The 19,508-nt window shown below is 39.4% G+C and overlaps 1 protein-coding gene across 6 annotated transcripts in view; it reads right to left on the bottom strand.

Annotated features, from left to right (window-relative positions):
* pkp4 (plakophilin 4) overlaps positions 1-19,508 on the bottom strand; it is a 179,678-nt gene that overhangs the window by 72,524 nt on the left and 87,646 nt on the right. For 4 of the 6 annotated variants that reach the window (XM_063052287.1, XM_063052288.1, XM_063052291.1 and 1 more), the window contains 4 exons: positions 13,397-13,528; positions 13,056-13,252; positions 10,849-11,419; positions 3,275-3,466 (listed from right to left, as the gene is read on the bottom strand). In XM_063052287.1, coding sequence (XP_062908357.1) covers positions 3,275-3,466; positions 10,849-11,419; positions 13,056-13,252; positions 13,397-13,528 — 1,092 coding nt within the window. The remainder of the gene's footprint in view (positions 1-3,274; positions 3,467-10,848; positions 11,420-13,055; positions 13,253-13,396; positions 13,529-19,508) is intronic. The other 2 variants (XM_063052289.1, XM_063052290.1) reach the window with 1 other exon arrangement.

Raw genomic sequence — 19,508 nt, 5'->3', positions numbered from 1 at the left:
GTTACACCACTCAACCAGCTGATAAGTCTCACTCTTGCAGTCCTCCTTGTCACCATCTGAGAATCTGCCAACAATAAATTGTGTCATTGGCGAATTTACAGATGGCGGTGAAGCTGTGCCTAGCCACAAAGTCAAGGAGTGTCGAAAGAGTAGAGCAGTGGGCTGAGCACGTACCCTTGAGGTGTGCCTGTATCAAAAAGTTTCTCTGGAGACCAGAACTGTATATTGGTGTTTGGGATTGAGACCCGACATCAGACCTCAATCCAAAATGGTGGGTGGAGTTAACGTGGCACCAAGTGGCTGCCTCTTTGAGCTCATCTGCGGAAACAGCTTAAATTCCTCTCTTTAAATGTCTCTTTTTTCCTTTTTAAGGCGGTTAGGGTTCTATCGAGGTTCTGACCTACAAGTGTCAATTACAGCGGATGAGTTCCCTTTCCTGGAGCTCGATGGCTGACTGTTTTCTGACATTCTCCAGGCACAGCTTGGAAGATAGTGCATCGGGGGTGCAGCACTGTGAGGCCCTGTGGACGACCAATTCCAGACCAGTGTTGCTGACTGAGGCGTCGCAAGAGATGGAACATCATAATTTTGCTGCGGCGGTGTACGGAAAAATGACACGGCAGATTATAATATTGTAACGACGACTGTGGTCTCCCCTTTCACTGTGAAAATGGGCGATATCTCTCTGTCCCTTGTTAGTGTGAGAGAGAGAGAGAGAGAGAAAAAGAGAGCTTGCAGCATTTTGAACTGTCAGGTAAACAACAGTTTTTGTTGACTGCAGATCATGGTCTCTCACTTGGGTGCTTTGCTGTTGCTTGGTGGGTGGGGGGCACAGATGCTTTTTGCTGAAAGGGGCAGTGGGGGGGGATGTTGATGCATTGATGTTTGCTGCTGCTTGCACGGGGGAGGAGGGAGAGGAGGATTTTGAGTTCTAACATTTTTCTGTCGTTTATTTTTTTGGGGTTCTTCTGTTTTTCGCGGATGTCGGTGAAGACAGGTATTTCAAGTTGTATACTGTATACATTCTCTGATAATAAATGGAACCATTTGGAACATCAACATATCCCTCTTTGTCTCCCCAGACGCAGCATGACCAGCAGATTTCTTCCAGAGTTCTGTTTTCTTTTCCAAATTCCGGAATCCCTTTCGTTTTCAGCAAGTGACTGGAACAGCATGCATAAGCCTGAATAGTTAAGGGCAGGTTTCTTATCCCAAAGGTCACTAGTAAATTAATTGTGCCTGATGAATAAACTAACTTCTAGAGGTTCACTGCTACAAACACTTCTAAATTCCAAATTAAAGAAAATACATTCCACAGATTAATCAAATGCGCTTCTAATTCAGTAATATAACCACTATTCAATGGTACCTCTGGCCAAATGAATTAGCCAAGAAAAGCTGAATGAGATTTCACATGTGGAAATTAGGTTTAAACTTAGCCAGGCCCCAAGGATGGAATTTGCTTTTGCAAGAGCAAAAGGTATGTATGTATGTATGTATGTATGTATGTATGTATGTATGTATGTATGTATGTATGTATGTATTTATTTATTTATTATTTAATTCAGAGATAAAATGCAGCACTTTGAGCAGCACTGGCCAGCAATGCCCTAACCACCCTGATTTAATCCTAAACTAAACACCGGACAATTTACAATGACAAATTAACCTACCTGGTAGGTCTTTGGACTGTGGGAGGAAACCAGAAGACCTGGAGAAAACCCACTATTCCACATGGAAGACATACAGAGACTCCTTACAGAGAACGCCGGGATTGAATACCGAACTCTGACGCTCTGAACTGTAATAGTGTTGTGCTGACTAACACAACACCATGGCACCTTATTTTGTTTGTTAAATGAGTTTATGTAGTGCCGATCCAGTTCCTCAGTTGTTAGATCACTACACAAGTATTAGTGTCAAAGTCACTGCATAGTCTCCTAAAAATGCCTAATTGTGGATGACAGGACATTGTTCTTCAAAAGTTAGTGCCTGATGTTTCATTCTGTGTCAGTGTTCAGTATTAAAAGCTGCACCAAAATCAAAAAGGGGGATAAGGTAAGAGGTCCCCTAAAGAAGGCTCAAAATGTTGACTATTTATTCATTTCCATAGATGCTGCCTGGCCTGCTGAGTTCCTCCAGCATTTTGTGCGGGTTGCTTTGGATTTCCAGCATCTGCAGACTTTCTTGTGTAAGTACATCACAAGATTGGGAGGATATTCTCATGGGGATGTGTGGGCAAAACAATTCTTCAAAATGGTCAGATATCAGAATAACTGAATAAGCAGCATTTCGCCGAAGGCTGGAATCACAATGTTTGGTAAGACCAAAAACTGACAAAGCTGAGGAATAAAATTCCACCTACGTTTACCAAAGGAGAACAGTACATTTGCAACAACAGCTCCTTAATATCACGGACTGATAATTATATGTTTATGCACCAGAAAACAAACCTTTAAACTACAGGAAAGACTTAGCCACCAAGTAATATTATTACTTGTTTTAATATTCAACTGACTATTCAATGCTTCTGGTGGGGGTGCAATGTTTGTTTCTTCGGGGCACTGGAATGGAAATGAGGTTTCCAGTGTTACAGTGAAGGTGTTCAATTACAATGTAAATATTTATTCAGTCCAACAAAACACTTACTGTATTAAGGTAAATTATTCCTCCTGACAAAGGAGTTCAAACTGGAAAAAAATAACTTCGTACTTGAGTAGTGAACTTATTTACTTATTGTCTGTTAGGCCGCTGGTCCTCCACCTTCATTGCTGATTCCATAACATCTTTTTTTAAACCAGTCAGGGTTGTTAGCCCTGAGGTGAACCCCCGAACCTGGGGTGGACCACTCTTAGTCTGGCCTCTACTCTTCAACCTGTTTGGCTTGGGTGGCTCTACCAAGAATAAAAGCACAAAGCGCTGGCTCCAACCACATCACTCGCTGGGTCATTGTAATATGTAAGCCTCCAAACCCTATGACAAGGTTGAGGTCCTCTTGGAGGTTGAGTAATGAAAGTTGCACCTTAATAGCCTCTGTTAAATAGATAATTTTGGCACTAATTTGCTGACTTTAACTGCCAGAAAATGTTTTAATACACCCAAAAATAAAACAGAAGAAAATGGATGCAGGAATAGGGTAACTGGCCTTTGCTAACCTGCCCCACCATTCCATAGTTTGCTACCACTTCCCAGTAAACATATTTTCGAACAGCTTGCTCCCTAGATTAAGATTGTTTTCTTCGATGTGGTCTCAGGAAGAAGAAAAATCATTTACCTGAGCTTGTACGGAATACTGCTGTTTGAGTGCCGTGATGAAGCTCCACACCTGCATGAGTGGGACTGCAAAAAACTGGGCTTTGAAGTGTTCTTCCTTCATAGATGGGAGTAATATGTAAATCAGGTGACATGGAAGGACGAAATTCATTTCCCAATTGACTATGTTGACTGGCATATGAACTGCGCAATCCTGAAAAACAACAGAAGTCAGAGATGACTGATTCAAATAGATTTCATTTGGTATACACAGATGATCAGCCATATTCTAATTCTCACACTGATCAGTACTCTTGTGTCGTAAAAAGAAACAAAAATAGTACAAAGAATATAAACTATCCATTAACAGCTAAGCCTTAAATCAAAGCAATACACACAAAATGCTGGAGGAACACAGCAGGCCTGGCAGCAACTATGAAAAAGAGTAAGGAGTCGATGTTTCAGGCTGGGACCCTTCATCGGGACCCTAGATGCTGCCTGGCCTGTTGAGTCCTCCAGCCATTTTGTGTGTATTCCATTAATAGCTTTTTAAAATAATTCATAACAAACAAGTTCATTTGATGCATCATTGTTAACTGTTCTACTTCATACAATGAACTTTACTCTAAGGACATGTGATCATGAATCTCAGGAAGAATCCAGAATTCGCTGCCCTTCAGCTAGTTTCCTGTCACCAATAACATGGAATTCAGGAGAATGTAGAATAAGTACTGAGGCCAACAGCAGTGTTGAAATTACAAGGAAAGAAACAAGACAAAAATAAACAGAGGCTTTAGAGAGTGTTTAAGAGATTTCTGTGTAGCATGCAGTTGGCTTTTACCATTTGAGTTTCAACAGACAATAGACAATAGGTGCAGGAGTAGGCCATTCGGCCCTTCAAACCAGTACCGCCATTCACTGTGATCATGGCTGCTCATCCACAATCAGTACCCTGTTCCTGCCTTCTCCCCATATCCCTTGACTCCGCTATCATTAAGAGCTCTATCTAACTCTTTCTTGAAAGCATCCAGTGAATTGACCTCCACTGCCTTCTGAGGCAGAGCATTCCACAGATCCACTACTCTCTGGGTGAAAAAGTTTTTCCTCAATTCCATTCTAAATGGTCTACCCCTTATTCTCAAACTGTGGCCTCTGGTTCTGGACTCCCCCAACGTCAGGAACATGTTTCCTGCCTCTAGCGTGTCCAATCCCTTAATAATCTTATATATTTCAATCAGATCCCCTCTCATCCTTCTAAATTCCAGTGTACACAAGCCCAGTCGCTCCAATCTTTCAACATATGACAGCCCCGCCATCCTGGGAATTAATCTCGCGAACCTACGCTGCACTCCCTCAATAGCAAGAATGTCCTTCCTCAAATTTGGAGACCAAAACTGTAGACAATACTCCAGGTGTGGTCTCACCAGGGCCCTGTACAACTGCAGAAGGACCTCTTTGCTCCTATACTCAACTCCCCTTGTTATGAAAGCCAATATGCCATTAGCTTTCTTCACTGCCTGCTGTACCTGCATGCTTGCTTTCAGTGACTGATGAACAAGGACACCTAGATCTTCTTGTACTTCCCCTTTTCCTAACTTGACACCATTCAGATAGTAATCAGTCTTCCTGTTCTTGCCACCGAAGTGGATAACCTCACACTTATCCACATTAAACTGCATCTGACCACTCACCCAACCTGTCCAAGTCATCCTGCATTATCACAACATCCTCCGCAGCTTTCACACTGCCACCCAGCTTTGTGTCATCTGCAAATTTGCTAATGTTACTTTTAATCCCTTCATCTAAATCATTGAAGTACATTGCAAATAGCTGTGGTTCCAGCACCGAGCCTTGTGGTACCCCACCAGTCACTGCCTGCCATTCTGAGAGGGACCCGTTAATCCCTACTCTTTGTTTCTTGTCTGCCAGCCAATTTTCTCTCCATGTCAGTACCCTACCCCCAATACCATATGCTCTAATTTTGCCCACTAATGTCCTATGTGGGACCTTATGAAAGGTCCTTTCGTGGGCCCTTTCTATGCCGAAACAGTATCCTAAAGGATTTAGCTGCAATTTGGATTGGTGGTACTTAGTGAACAAACTAGCAGAAAAAATAAACCTATTTGACTCTGACCACAACAAACTTACTGTGGAATTGCATTTGAGTATGCTAATAATGGTAGGAGTGACCACCGCAGAGTCTTTGTGGAGACTAAGTCCCATCCTTAAATGAAGAAAAACCTCCATCATATTATGTGGAAGTATAATCTTGCTGAACAAGATTACACTCCGACTAGATGGTCTATAATATTGGGATAATGTTCACAAAAAATACTTGACATACTATCACTAGTCCCTCTAAGTTGCACGGGTGTGCGGCTGTGCAGTAACTGAAATGTTCCCGTGCATGTAACCTTGTTTCTGCGCAGCTGGAATTGGACGCAGTGAGAAAAAGTCTACAAACCATGAAAGATTTCTTTGTTGAATTGTACTTCATTGTACCCTTTCAATTAATAACTAAAATCAAAAGCATGTGATTTCCCCCCCAATTTTCATTCTAAATATTCATATTTTGCATATTACAAAACAACACAATTAAAATGCTGTGCAGTTTTCAGGCCATGTGAACATTTCCTGCTCAGAGTAATGGTTGGTCCGTGCAGCTAGAAACAAAAGTTAGCGGGAACCTTGCGTGCTAATCTGTCCCAATTTACAGGCTGTGGGATTTCCAGAACTGTTTCAACTTTTCACAAGGTGCAGCCCACGACATCACTCATATTTATTTGTGTGATTGTGTGTTTTTTGAGAAGGAGTGCATTTGTTTTTACTAAGTGCGAACAAATGGGGCTTTCAATCAATAAGGTTCACAATAACTGATTCAGAGAGTTGTGCATTTACAATGTTATAGCTCTTGTTAAAGAGAAGATAGGTTAGCTTAGTGACAATATCCTTCATTCATCTTACGTGATCTATGCATACCGGCTGTGTGGTGAAAAAGGCACAACAGCGCCTCTTTCACCTCCGACGGTTGAAGAAGTTTGGTATGGGCCTCCAGATCCTAAGAACTTACTACAGGGGAACAACTGAAAGCATCTTGACTGGCTGCATCACTGCCTGGTATGGGAACTGTACTTCCCTCAATCACAGTGGTGTGGACAGCCCAGTGCATCTGTAGATGTAAAACTTCCCACTATTACAAATACAGGTATGTAAAAAGGGCTCGAAGGATCATTGGGGACTCGAGTCACCCCAACCACAAACTGTTCCAGCTGCTACCATTTGGGAAACGGTACCGCAGCATAAAAGCCAGGACCAACAGGCTCTGGGACAGCTCCTTCCACCAGGCCACCAGACTGATCAATTCATGCTGATACAGTTGTATTTCTATGTTATATTGACTTTCCTGTTGTACATAATATTTATTGTAAATTACTATAAATTGCACATTAAGCATTTAGACGGAGACGAAACCTAAAGATTTTTACTCCTCCTGTATAAGAAGGATATAAGCAATAAAGCAATAAAATCAATTCGATTCAATAATGTTGATGGTAGGGAAATTCAGAAACAAATTAATCAATATTAATTATGCAATATTATGCCTTTAGTTAATAAGGCCGAAACAATTTATGGGTTTTAAAACAGCATTTGGCCATGATAATCAGTGAACTGACTGAAGTATTGTCTGTCCTGAAGCACAGTCTCAGTTCGAAATATCAACTATTTATTCATTTCCAAGGGTGCTGTGCTGAGTTCCTCCACCATTTTATATATGTTGATTTGGATTTCCAGCATCTGCAGAATTTCTTGTGGTTATTTCGGAAGTATTGTGCTTTAAGTACATATAGATCTTGATTCCAAACTTGCAGCAACTCAGCTCACAACCCACTTTTAAAAACTCTCTCAAAGAAACATCAATAGAGCTGGTGAACAAAACTAAATTAAAAGGGACAGAGGCAAACATATTTAAAAAATGCTTATTTCTGGTAGGATAATAGATTGATGGTCTATATTCGGACTTCTTATTTGTGAAACATAACAACAGGATTGAGGTGGACAGAAGCCGGCAAAGTGGTCACCTTGCTGTTCAGCTTTAACTCAGTAAGTGATAAATGTCATTGGAAGAATTAGGTGAGGAAATACAAAATGAAAGTTGTATTCCTAATGGAAATACAAAATGAAAGTTGTATTCCTAATGGAAATACAAAATGAAACCTGGAGGGTTGTGTACATTTATTTTTATTACTCCAAACTGCAACTCCAAACATTTGGACACTAAGGGATTTGAGGGTGGTGGGAGCAGCTAGTGAAGAGTGAGATAAAGGAACAGTCACAAACTTAGTGAATGATAGAGCAGCACAAGCAGGATCAGAAAGTTGTCTGTCCACCTGCTTTGTTTTAAGAAAGCCATAACAAAGGTGGGAATTCTTTGACCTTGTTAATACAAACGTTTGTAGTTGCAGAAATTGTATAAACAAGGTGATGCTGTAAAAATTTTATTTGAAAGGAAAAATGAAAGAGCAGATTATTATTTAAATGGTAAAAGATTGCAGCATGCTGCTGTGCAGAGGGACTTGGGAGTGCTTGTTCATGAATCACAAAAGGTTGGTTTGCAGGCACAGCAGGCTATCAAGAAGGCAAATGGAATGTTGGCTTTCATTGCTAGAGGGATTGAATTTAAGAGCAGGGAGGTTATACTGCAACTGTACAGGGTACTGGAGAGGCCGCACCTGGAGTATTGTGTGCAGTTCTGGTCTCCTTACTTGAGGAATTATATACTGGCTTTGGAGGTGTTGCAGAGGAAGTTTACCAGGTTGATTCCGAGATGAGGGGGTTAGACTATGAGGAAAGATTGAGTCACCTGGGACTGTACTCGCTGGAATTCAGAAGAATGAGAGGAGATCTTATAGAAACACATAAAATTATGAAAGGGATAGATAAGATAGAGGCAGGAAAGTTGTCTCCACTGGTAGGTGAGACTAGAACTAAGGGACATAGCCTCAAGATTCGGGGGAGTAGATTTAGGACAGAGATGAGGAGGAACTGCTTTTCACAGAGATGATGAATCTGTGGAATTCTCTGCCCAATGAAGCAATGCAGGCTACCTCAGTAAATAAATTTAAGACAAGGTTGGATAGATTTTTACATAGTAGGGGAATTAAGGGTTATTGGGAAAAGGCAGGTAGGTGGAGATGAGTCCATGGCCAGATTAGCCATGATCTTATTGAACGGCAAAGCAGGCTCGAAGGGCCAGATGGCTTACTCCTGTTCCTATATCTTATGTTCTTATGATCCTATTTACAAAGTGTTAGATTTAATTATAAGATAATGACATATTTTACTAATTTTAAAACATTGGAAGAGCTTGACTGGATGCGAATCAGCATAAAACAAACGGTTTCTTTCATTTGGAGTATGACTTTGGAATTCATTTCTCTTCCTTGCTTCATTATGCAGTACAATTGTAATTAAAATAAACTCCTTTATCTATTATCCCTTTCTAATTTCTCTTATCTTTGCTTGGTATTATTCTGGAGGCTTATCTTTTGAAATCTTCAGTGTGTTTGAATTTTCCTTTGACCCAGTCTTTCATATTTACCAAATTAAAATATTTTCAAGAGAGGATGGGTAAAAAAATCGAGTTATACTCCAGTATAATCAGAATGATGTAATTAATTTTATGATTAATCAGAAATAACAACTGTATTCTATAGAAATTGCTTATTCCTTGTAATATGATTAGGCAAGGCTATGAATGCAAAAGTGAAACATTCAGGAACAGTTTCAGATAATGTGTCAATTCAACGTTCTCATTTCTGTACAAACCATGTTGAAATGAAGGCTTAGGATAGTCCCACACTTCAGTATTTCTTCAAGTTGCTACTTCTGAAAGCAACTGAGAATAAAAATATTTTTAAAAGAATTATACTAAGATGAAGACTGTAGGAAGACAGTGGAAATTGAATATGGACAGACAACTCCCAACTGAAAAGAACAAGCTCATTATAATGAGTGTTAGAAAAGGCTCAGAATGTTTAATAAGTAGAGTGCAAACGGTTCTGCTGAAGGGTCTCAGTCCGAAACATCAGCTGTACTCTTTTCCAGAGATGCTGCCTGGCCTGTTGAGTTCCTCCAGCATTTTGTGTGTGCTGTGTCCCTATCCTCCAATAACCCTATCGCAAAAGCAATTGAGGTGTTAAAAAGATTAAGAACTCTTGAAGAGCCAATTTTTCTTTTTGCCTCTATTACTTTTCTCCCCCACCCCATAAAAATCACGTAAAAAAGGGAGATTACTTACTTTAACTGGGAACAAGAAAAAAAGTGAAGACAAGCGATTTGGTGTCATTTCATAAAGATTTAATTTTTTGTATGGTATCATTTTAATGGAAGTAATGGTATTTTGCTGAGATGCAACTTAGAATGTTTATTGGAATGCTGCTAATTTAATAGAGAGCTTCATACTGATTGAACTTAGTTCCCAAATCTTGTTGATAAATGCTGACAGTTCTACCTTAACTGACAATTAGTCCAGGACTTCCACCAATTATGCAAGTTTCAAACTCACTGATTAACAGCTCAGAGTGGTGGAACTCCAGCTTATCGTGATGTTTATCTTGGAGAAGGAGATAATGAGAAGGACAAACTGCAGATAGTTGAATCAGAAACCCACTGATTTCAGTAATGACTGCAGGGCAGCAGCTTTAAGGGTACATTTATTTCGGTTCACCAAAAAGATTTTTAATTAATTAAAGGAGTTCTGAGGTATTTCTTTTTTTAGATAACATTTTAAAATGGCTACTTCACTTATAATTATTATTAAAAATTTTTACAAAAATGATCAAAAATTTTTTGCAGCCTTGACAGCTGCACAGCTGGAGGTTAAATTTGGTTAACTATTAAGATCTTCAGGGATATTTCAAGGATGGAGATTCATTAGTGTTGTACTGGTGGCCTTGATCACAACAGGCAAAGCCCTCCACACCATTTAGTATTGGATAGAAGGTATAGAAGCCTTAGGTCCCATATACCATGTTCAAGAACAGTTACTACTCTATAACCACTAGTTTCCGGAACCAGAGTGGATAACTACATTCACCGCTACTCTAAACTGATTCTACTACTCACAGACTCACTTTCAAGGACTATTTACCACTCACGTTCTCAGTATTTGGTTTATTTGCACAGTTTCTTTTGTTGTGCCAGTGGTATTTGTCAGTGTTTGTCTGTTCATTTACAGTTTCTCATAAAATTCTATTGTACTTCTTTTTTCCTGTAAATGCCTGCAAGAAAATGAATCTCAGGGTGGTATACGGTAATACATGTGTATTTTGATAATAAGTTTACTTAGAACTTTTGAACTTTGCACCCTTCAGAGTTGAGAATAATTTGAACACAAGCTCTGCATCTGGTCCAAGTTAGTATAGCCATAGGGAGATGTGAGTGAAAAATCTAGCTGGTACAGCCAGGACAGCTGGAATTGTTTGCCTTTGAATAAATATTCCACAGTTTCTACCAAAGAAAAATGCCTGAAGAGCTACTTCAAGTTACACATCATTGGTGAATTTTGCATTTGTGTTTTCTTTCACAAAAACAGACCTGCAAGGCTGTCTGGTCGTGTTGGAACCATCCTCTCATAGATTTCTGGCGACTGGAGACAATAAAAATCACCATCAATGGCGTGAGATCTTTGTAGTGGTGTTACCATACGTTGAGGGACAGCAGTCATTGTGGACCTTGCTGGAGATGATGATCCAGTTTGAGCCTGGGGCGAAGAGTTTACTCTTGTCTGTACAGTTGTTAAGGCGAGGGGCGATCCCATTCTCAAGGAAGAGCCCAAAGTCTGATATGGAGACGTTGCCCTGCTGGAACTAGTGAGCTGCCTTGTAACTGAACCAATTCGTCTGATTGTAGCTGGTGACGTCGATCTCTGTGCAGTACGTGGCGAGCCCGCTCTCTGAGCAGGCAAAGTCGAGGACAAATACACAGTAGAATTGTTGGAACGAGGTTCAGTTAATGCTGGTGAGCCATAAGCACTTCCTAGTGATGTTCTAAGAGACCCCCTTGATGGTGACATGCCTGTACCATAAGATGGTGATTGTGTTCTAGATGGAACTGAGCTAACTCTCCTCATTGCCCTACTTGTGGCAACAGCAGCATTCATTGGACCCTGTTTGAAAAAGATGATATCAAATAATTAAACCTTCTGAACAAGCACAGACAGAAGCATACGCAATACAGCTGATCAGAATTAGACTGTTTCAGCACATTAAAAATTCTACCTCATTACAATCCTCATCCTTCCCTTGTGCATCTTTCACATGACAGGAGTTTTGGAAAAATTGGGTTAAAAATTTAAATTGAATAGAATTAGGTACAGACATTACACTGAAAAAATAGTAACTATGGGATTGGCAAAGACACTTTTGCATCCCAACTCCATGTACAAATGAAAAATCAAGTAGCAAAAATGTATTAGCTACTTGTACTATGGTAACATTATATGTGTCCTCATAAAAATCAGCACGTACCACTTTGCTCAAACTTTGAATGCTGACTCTATTTTCCCTAAAACGATCAAGGCAATGGATCAAGAGTGGGAAGTTATCATGAGGAAAATTCATCAGTTTTTTTAATCCATCAAATTAGTAAATTGACACTAGTAAGATGCCAGTAATGTAGTGGTTAGCACAACGCTTTATAGTGCAGGCAACCTGGGTTCAGTTCCTGCTGCTGTCTCTAAGGAGTTTGCACATTCACCCCGTGACCGTGTGGATATTCTCCAGGTGCTATGTTTTGCTCCCAGAGTCCAAAGACATACTGGTTCATAGATCATTGTAAATTGTCCCGTGATTAGGCTAGGATTAAATACGGGGATTACTGGGTGGTGCGGCTCGAAGTGCTGGAAGGGCCTATTATGCGCTGTATCAAAGTAAATAGCCCATGAAAGCACTGTAATAATTACATGCACAACATTAAGTTTCATGTATCTACCACTACAAGTCAGGGAAATATGCCTGTTGTAATTAAAAATACAACACAAATTTTAAACAGTTAAATAAAAAAAACAAATACAGTGCAGCTTATAGGAACAATGTTAGGATGAATCTCAACTTGGCAAGATTCCCAGACCCATTGTCATTATAGTTGTGAGACACCTACTGGAGATGGCATATCATTTCATGGGACAGTGGTTAAAAACAAAAGGGAAATGGGGTTACTTCTAAACAGAGCTACAGCATCATTAATGTCAGCCTGGAAGCACATCTGGCCAGACACAAATTCTATAGATGAAATATAAATGGTCAAACACAGTGACACAAAAAAATTCTCAATGTTGCTCTTCCACTTCATAAAGTTTGTCCATTAATGTAGCAATGATAGAATATTAGCATCTGTACATCTATTTTTGTATAAAATGCATTTTTACTATATTAAGTTATAATTTCACCCAATGACACATCATTGAAAATTATTACAAAATAAGAAGTTAGAATTTTCTCAGTTCTGCTCTACTGCAAACAGAATGTCAATTTCACACAGTATTCACGGATTACTTTTGCATTTCTTCACAAATTATAACCAGTAAGGTTATTTCTAGGATGCAGTAAACAAAAGGCAGAGTTCAGGTGGCAGAACCCAACCAAAAGACTCTGGGGTCTGGGACTTTTGAAGCACAGATTGCAGTTAACTGGAATCAACAACCTTTCAAATGAATGCATCTGCACTTTTAAAAAATAACAGCAAGAAAATGAGATTGAAAAATCATCTTACACAAGCCATTACTTTGCTTAAAGCTATAGTACCTGGCCTACTGTCTGTCCCTCTGGCCTAGAATTTCGTGTTAGGTGATTACTGTTGGTGCTAATGTGAACAGATTCCTGTAGACTTCTTGGGATAGTCTTGATCAAATTCTGGCTACTGTAGTAACTGGCAGTATCCTGGTAACCACTATCAGAATAGGAATTCATTTGTGTGGAGCTTCGTGAGTTTCCAATAGATCCTGTGCAGTTAAAAGAGACAAGTACATTTTTATAATAATAATTAACTGGGGAAAATATAGAACTGCATTTTGTTGCAGCAAATACTTTTAAAAATCTGAGAATTCTGACATATTCTTGATATTTAAAATTGATACACAACAGACCCTCACTTTCATGAAGAGATGTTTGTTCAGTTCCGAGAATTGGCAATTGTTCACGTCCTGTTTCAATATTAAAGGACTGGAGATGTGAGTTTTCTGAAACTCTGCATCGATTAATTCCTCCTGTTGATTCTTCTGCAAGAAAAAATGTGACTTAGAGCTCTTTAAAAATAAAACCTTTATAGAAGCATATGCATCTGACTTCAGCAGTTAGTTCAGTACTGTTTTTCCTTGATCGGACTTCATCCTATGATCTGATTGGCCAACTTCTGTGCCAGTACACAATAATACACACAAACTGATAAACTTTAAATCAATGAAGACATTAAGATTAAATACATCCTCTTTTTGTCCAAATCTGCTCCTATGTAAGAATGCTCAAAATTCTTTGTTTTTTTTCCCTGAGTACCCTCCAGTAATGTTTATTTCAATCTCAGTAGAGCTGCTTAAAATGCAATTCCAAGCTTATTCCATCTAATGAAAGACAAATATTGGACCATGTTCCTGTACATGAAGAACAACATCCAACCAAATATTTCACTAAGTCTCCTGCACATTGAGGTAGGAGTTCCAGCTATTTATTCCATGGCCATCCAAACATTATTTTGGACAGGTTTCCAAGGTAATTTTGAAAACAGAATTTTCTCATTCATTGTTCACACTGAAAATTTAGACAAGGGATACACATCAGATACCCACATCTCCCTTATCACAAGAAAAAATATGCATCTCAACTTTCATGTGTTGAGTCACGAACAAATGAAACACTATTGCAGTCAAACAACCTCTGCTTTGCTTGGATAAGATCTGAAAATAAAAGTAAACAGGTGGTGTTGGCAAAATATTGAAAGGATCTTTATGCTCTTCTTTAAATGGTGGCATTGGACCTCTGACATACTACTCACTGTTTTGTTTCTTTGAGTGAGGGGGTTGGAGATTGATTTGTTGCTGATTTTTCTGTGAGTGAGGGGGTTGCGGATTGTTATTGTTGGTTTTTTCTGCAGGGGAGGGGAGTGGGGGTTTTTGGGTTCTGCAACTTTTGTTATTTTTCTTTTTTGTGCCGGGGGGGGGGCGGGTTGGTGCTGATGTCAACTCCCTTGGTCTTTCTGGATATCCGGAGAAGACAAATACCAGAGTTGTATTGTACAAGCATACTTTGAAAAAAAAAGGAATCTTTGAACCAACGACACAATATTCCCTGTGGCTAAGTTCATCTCAGAACCTCAGTGTTGTGAATAACCTCGTCAGCTTCAAGATTTGCTGAGGAGCTGGCGGCAGAGTTGAAGACAACCACCTTAGACATTCCAAAATGTAGTTGCAAGAAATTTCTGCTCATCAGTATTCCTTGTTGGAGGTGCATTCTAAAGTGCAAAGGACAAGGCAAATGATAAACATGAGAAAGTCTGCAGATGCTGGAAATCTAAAGCATCACACACAAAATGCTGGAAGAACTCGGCAGGTCAGGCAGCATCTATGGAAACGAATAAAATAGTTGATACTTCAGGCCGAGACCCTTCTTCAGCACAGAGCAAGATTGGTGATGAGGGGGAGATAAGTGTTGCCTGGGTACAGACAGAAACTGGCATTATATCATGCTGCTATGGAGTAGCATAAGGGTGACAAAATAGAAGGAATAGTTTAATAGCAGTTCCACAATCATCCACTTTGCGAGGGTCCCCAACCAGAAATCTAGTTGGACCAGCTGTACTAATACTGCAGCTTCAAATGCTGATCTGAAATATGATTACCTGCAGTTAGTGGCTGAGATAAGCATCTCAATTGCCCTAACCTTCAAGTAAAAGTTTAAGTGCTGGGAAGGTAAACTTGGAAGAATAGCTCATTTTTTGCAGGCATAGACAAGATGACATAGATGTAAACTTCATATAAGTGTCAAGGGAAAGTAAGGATGGAAGATTGACAGTCAGAATTACATAGCAGAGGACAAAATAAGCATTGGAATAATTACAAAGATATTAATAGATTAATTAACAGTTTGGAAAAATAGAATTTGTATTCTGATTGTCACATCGTATACTAATTATACTGTATATTAATTTTCACAGCCTGAGGTCATTTACTTTCAACGTCAGAAGACAAAGTATGTACTAGAAGCAGCAGAAACATAAACAATTGCGAGGAAGAATCAAAAGTAAATGCCATAAATGCATAGAGATAAAAATCTATTGGATTTGGAGAATATGTTTTGCAGAGAGACTAGATAAACTCGACTTGTTTTCCCTGCAGGGAAAGAGGCTGAGGTGTGACCTTAAGTTATGAGAGACATAGCATAGATGGACCGAAGGCTTTTCTCATGTTGAGGTATCAAAAAGAAGACAATCCAGGTTTAAAGTAAGAGGAAGGAGTTCTGAGGGAAGAAGTAGTTGATATCTGGAATGCACAGCCAGAGAAGTTATGGAAGCAGGTACAATCACTGTATTTAAGAGGGGTTTTAACTGGTACTTGAATTGCGATGGCATAGACGGCTGTGGACTTTATGCCAACAAATTTTGATCAGTGCAGATGTGTGAAACCATGAGCATGGACATGGTGGGTTGAGAGTCCTCTTCTGTGATGTACAACTCTACGACTAAAATTATTTGCAAAATTCTGACCCTTTTTAACTAGAGGATGAGAATGCAAGAAGGTGCTATACTTATACAAAGTCATTATCTGTTTAGTGTATAGGGAGCAAATAAGATGACTTTGGAGGGAGTGCAGTGTAGACCTGGTGGAGTAATAACTGAGGCCAAGCATTAAATTGCTTGCATTTTATTCAATTAAACAAGTAAAGTGTTGTTTCCCCTGGAATTTTGACTGTCTGAGGCTGATTTTCAGTAAGTTTTCATGATATTAACAGAAATACAAATATTTCTGTTGATTGAGGAGTCTAGTATAAAAATTAGAACTGAGGCTTTCAGGAGTAAAAATAAGAAACGTAGATGTCTAAAAGTTTGGAACACATTGCTGCAAATGACAGTAGAAGTAAGTATTTTATTCACAAATCAGAAAATATCTTACAAATGATGGGAGAGCTTGAGAGGCGAAACAGCCCACTTCTAAACTACCTTGCTTTATTCCAGGTAGCCTCCATACTTAAAAGCAGAAAGGGAACATATTCAAAGGTCCTCTATCAGTCTGAATGCAAAAAAATTAACATTTGAGTATAAACTCAATTGTGTAAAAATGTTGGCTGCATTTGCAGATTCATTCCTGTGGAATTTGTTGCCATAAGTGACTATGGAGGCAAGGTCACTGAGTGTACTTAAAGCAGAGGTTGATAGACTTTTTATGCCAGGGTGTGAAAGGTTGTGGGCAGAAGGGAGAAGAATGGAGTTGATAGGAAAATGGATCAGCCGTAATCAAATGGTGGAGCAGACTTGATGGGCCGAATGGCCTAATTCTGCTCCAATGTATTATTTACAATGGATGAAACCCAAGTTTTCAAATTTACAACGATATATTTTCGTTTTTCTTCCATCCTAACAAGATTGCCTATCAGTTTGCATAGTTCATCAATACATAACATCTTGGGCATCTTGTCCAGATAGTCATCTGATTGTCAGCAGTCTATTTAGGCAGAAGAAAAGCAAAACACCAAAGATCCTGGAAATTTGAAATATTTGGCCGAATATTTATATTGATCCATAAAGGAAATTTATACGAAGAATCACTAGAAAGTAATCAGGAATGGGAATTCTGATTGATTTTTCCCCCTCCTAACCCAGGGATAGTGAAAGTAATTTCAAGGATTAAGTGTTATCATGGTACAAATTACTTAATGAATTACAGGCTGAGAATCACACATACTTTCTCAACGTGACTAATGCTACAATAAGCTGGAGTACCTTTAGGCTGAATATCAACATAAGCAATCTTTGATTTAATTTTTAATAGTCATGAAATAGTTCAAGCTTAATTGTTATTCAACCATACACATGACTAACTACTGCTTAGGAGATCTTGGAAGTATGCAGCAACTCAGCATGACCGCTAAAACTTTGAGAAACTTCTATACATCTGTATTGGAGGGTATATTCACTGGCTGCATTGCAACCTGGTATGGAAGGAAGCACCAATTCCCTTGAATGGAAAATCCTATAAAAAGTAGTGGATATGGTCCAGTCCATCGAGGTAAAGCCCTCCCCACCATTGAGTACATCTACATGAAATGCTGTCGCAGGAAAGCCGCATCCTTCATCAGGGACCCTCATCACCCAGGACATGCTCTCTTCTTGCTGATGTCATCAGGAAGAAGGTACAGGAGCCTTAGGACTCACACCACCAGGTTCAGGAACAGTTACTATCCTTCAAACATCTTGAACTTGCCTCACCTTTGAAATGTTCCCACAGCTACTGTCAAGGACTCTTCATGTCATGTACTCGATATTTATTGCTTATTTATTTATTATTATTCCTTTCTTTTTGTATTTGCATAAGTTGTCTTTTGCATTGGATTTACCTTTTTGACGTGTTATTAAAATGGTAAAATGTTGCAGAAAAGGATATAAGGAACTACGTGAGAACAGACTAACCTAAAAGGAAATCATATGCTTGAAAAACTGATGCACAACTAAGCCATAATATTTGTCAGAAAGACCTTATGTGGTTCAGTCACTTGGCATTTAAGATGAGGTAGTAAATTGGATTAGACATTGGCTTTGTGGGTGAAGCCAGAGAGTGGTAGTAAATGGCTGCCTCTCTGACTGGAGGCCTGTGACTAATGGAGAGCCACAGGGATCAGTGCTGGATCTGTTGTTGTCATCTACATCAACAATCTGAATGATAATGTGATTAACAGGATCAGCACATTTGTGGATGACGCCAAGATTGGGGGTGTAGTGGATGGTGAGGAAGGCCATCATGGCTTGCACTGGCATCTAGACCAGCTGGAGAAATGGAACGAAAAGTAGCAGGTGGAATTTCATGCAAACAAGTGTGAGATGCTGTATTTCGGTAAGACCAACCAGCGTAGGTCTTACCCAGTGAACAGTAGAGGAATGCAGTAGAACAAAGGGATATGGGAATACACATCTATAATTCTTTGGAAGTGGTGTCACAGGTAGACAGGGTTGTAAAGAAAGCTTTTGGCACATTGGCCTTCATAAATCAAAGTATTGAGTACAGGAGATGGGATGTTATTTTCAGATTGCATAAGACATTGGTGAAGCCTAATATGGAGCATTGTGTGCAGTTTTGGTCACCTACCTACAGGAAAGATGTAAATAGCGTTGAAGGAGTACAGAGAAAATTTACAAGTATGTTTCCAGGTTTGGAGGACCTGAGTTATAAGGAAAGATTGATTAGGTTAGGACCTTATTCCTTAGAACGTAGAAGATTGAGAAGAGATTTGATAGAGGGATACAATATTATGAGGGGTATAGATAGGGTAAATGCAAGCAGGCTTTTTCCATTGAGGTGGTGTCGGACTACAACTAGAGGTCATAGGTTAAGAGCGAAAGGTGAAAAGTTTAAGGGGAACATGAGGGAAATTTCTTCACTCAGAGGGTTGTAAGACTGTGGAACGAGCTGCCAGTGGACGTGGTGCACGCCAGCTTGATTTCAATGTTTAAGAGAAGTTTGGATTGGTACATGGTTGGTAGGGGTATGGAAGGCTACGGTCTTGGTGCAGCTTGATAGGAGTAAGCTGCTTAAATGGTTCAGCACTGATTAGATGGGCCGAAGGGCCTGTTGCTGTGCTGTACTTTTCTATGACTCTATAACTCTCAGCCATGGAACAATGGGTGGTATTCTCACTGGAAAAATTAGGTCAAGAGTTGAAGTTCTAGCCCAGAAATCTGAGGTCCAAAGTCTATTGATGTTTTAATATTGTACAGCATGTAGAGAATGCCACTTTGAATGATGGAATGTTCTTATCAGATGTAAGATTAAATAGAAGCTCTCTCAGGTAGATGCAAAAGATACTATCTTCTTCAGCAAGAGAGTTAGTCCAGCTTTTGTAATCCCAATATCTATTTAGTGATTAACATCCAAAAAAAAGAAATACTCTGGAGGGGAGTAAATAGTCAATGTTTCGGACTGAGACTCTTCATCTAGACTGGACTTCCAGCAGTTTGTGCACGTTACTCAAGATTTCCAGCATCTGTATAACTTCATG

This window comes from Mobula hypostoma, chromosome 6, assembly GCF_963921235.1.
Source record: "Mobula hypostoma chromosome 6, sMobHyp1.1, whole genome shotgun sequence".
Lineage (NCBI taxonomy): Eukaryota > Metazoa > Chordata > Chondrichthyes > Myliobatiformes > Myliobatidae > Mobula > Mobula hypostoma.
Note: the sequence above shows the minus strand (reverse complement) of the source record. Positions and strands in the feature narration are given on the sequence as shown.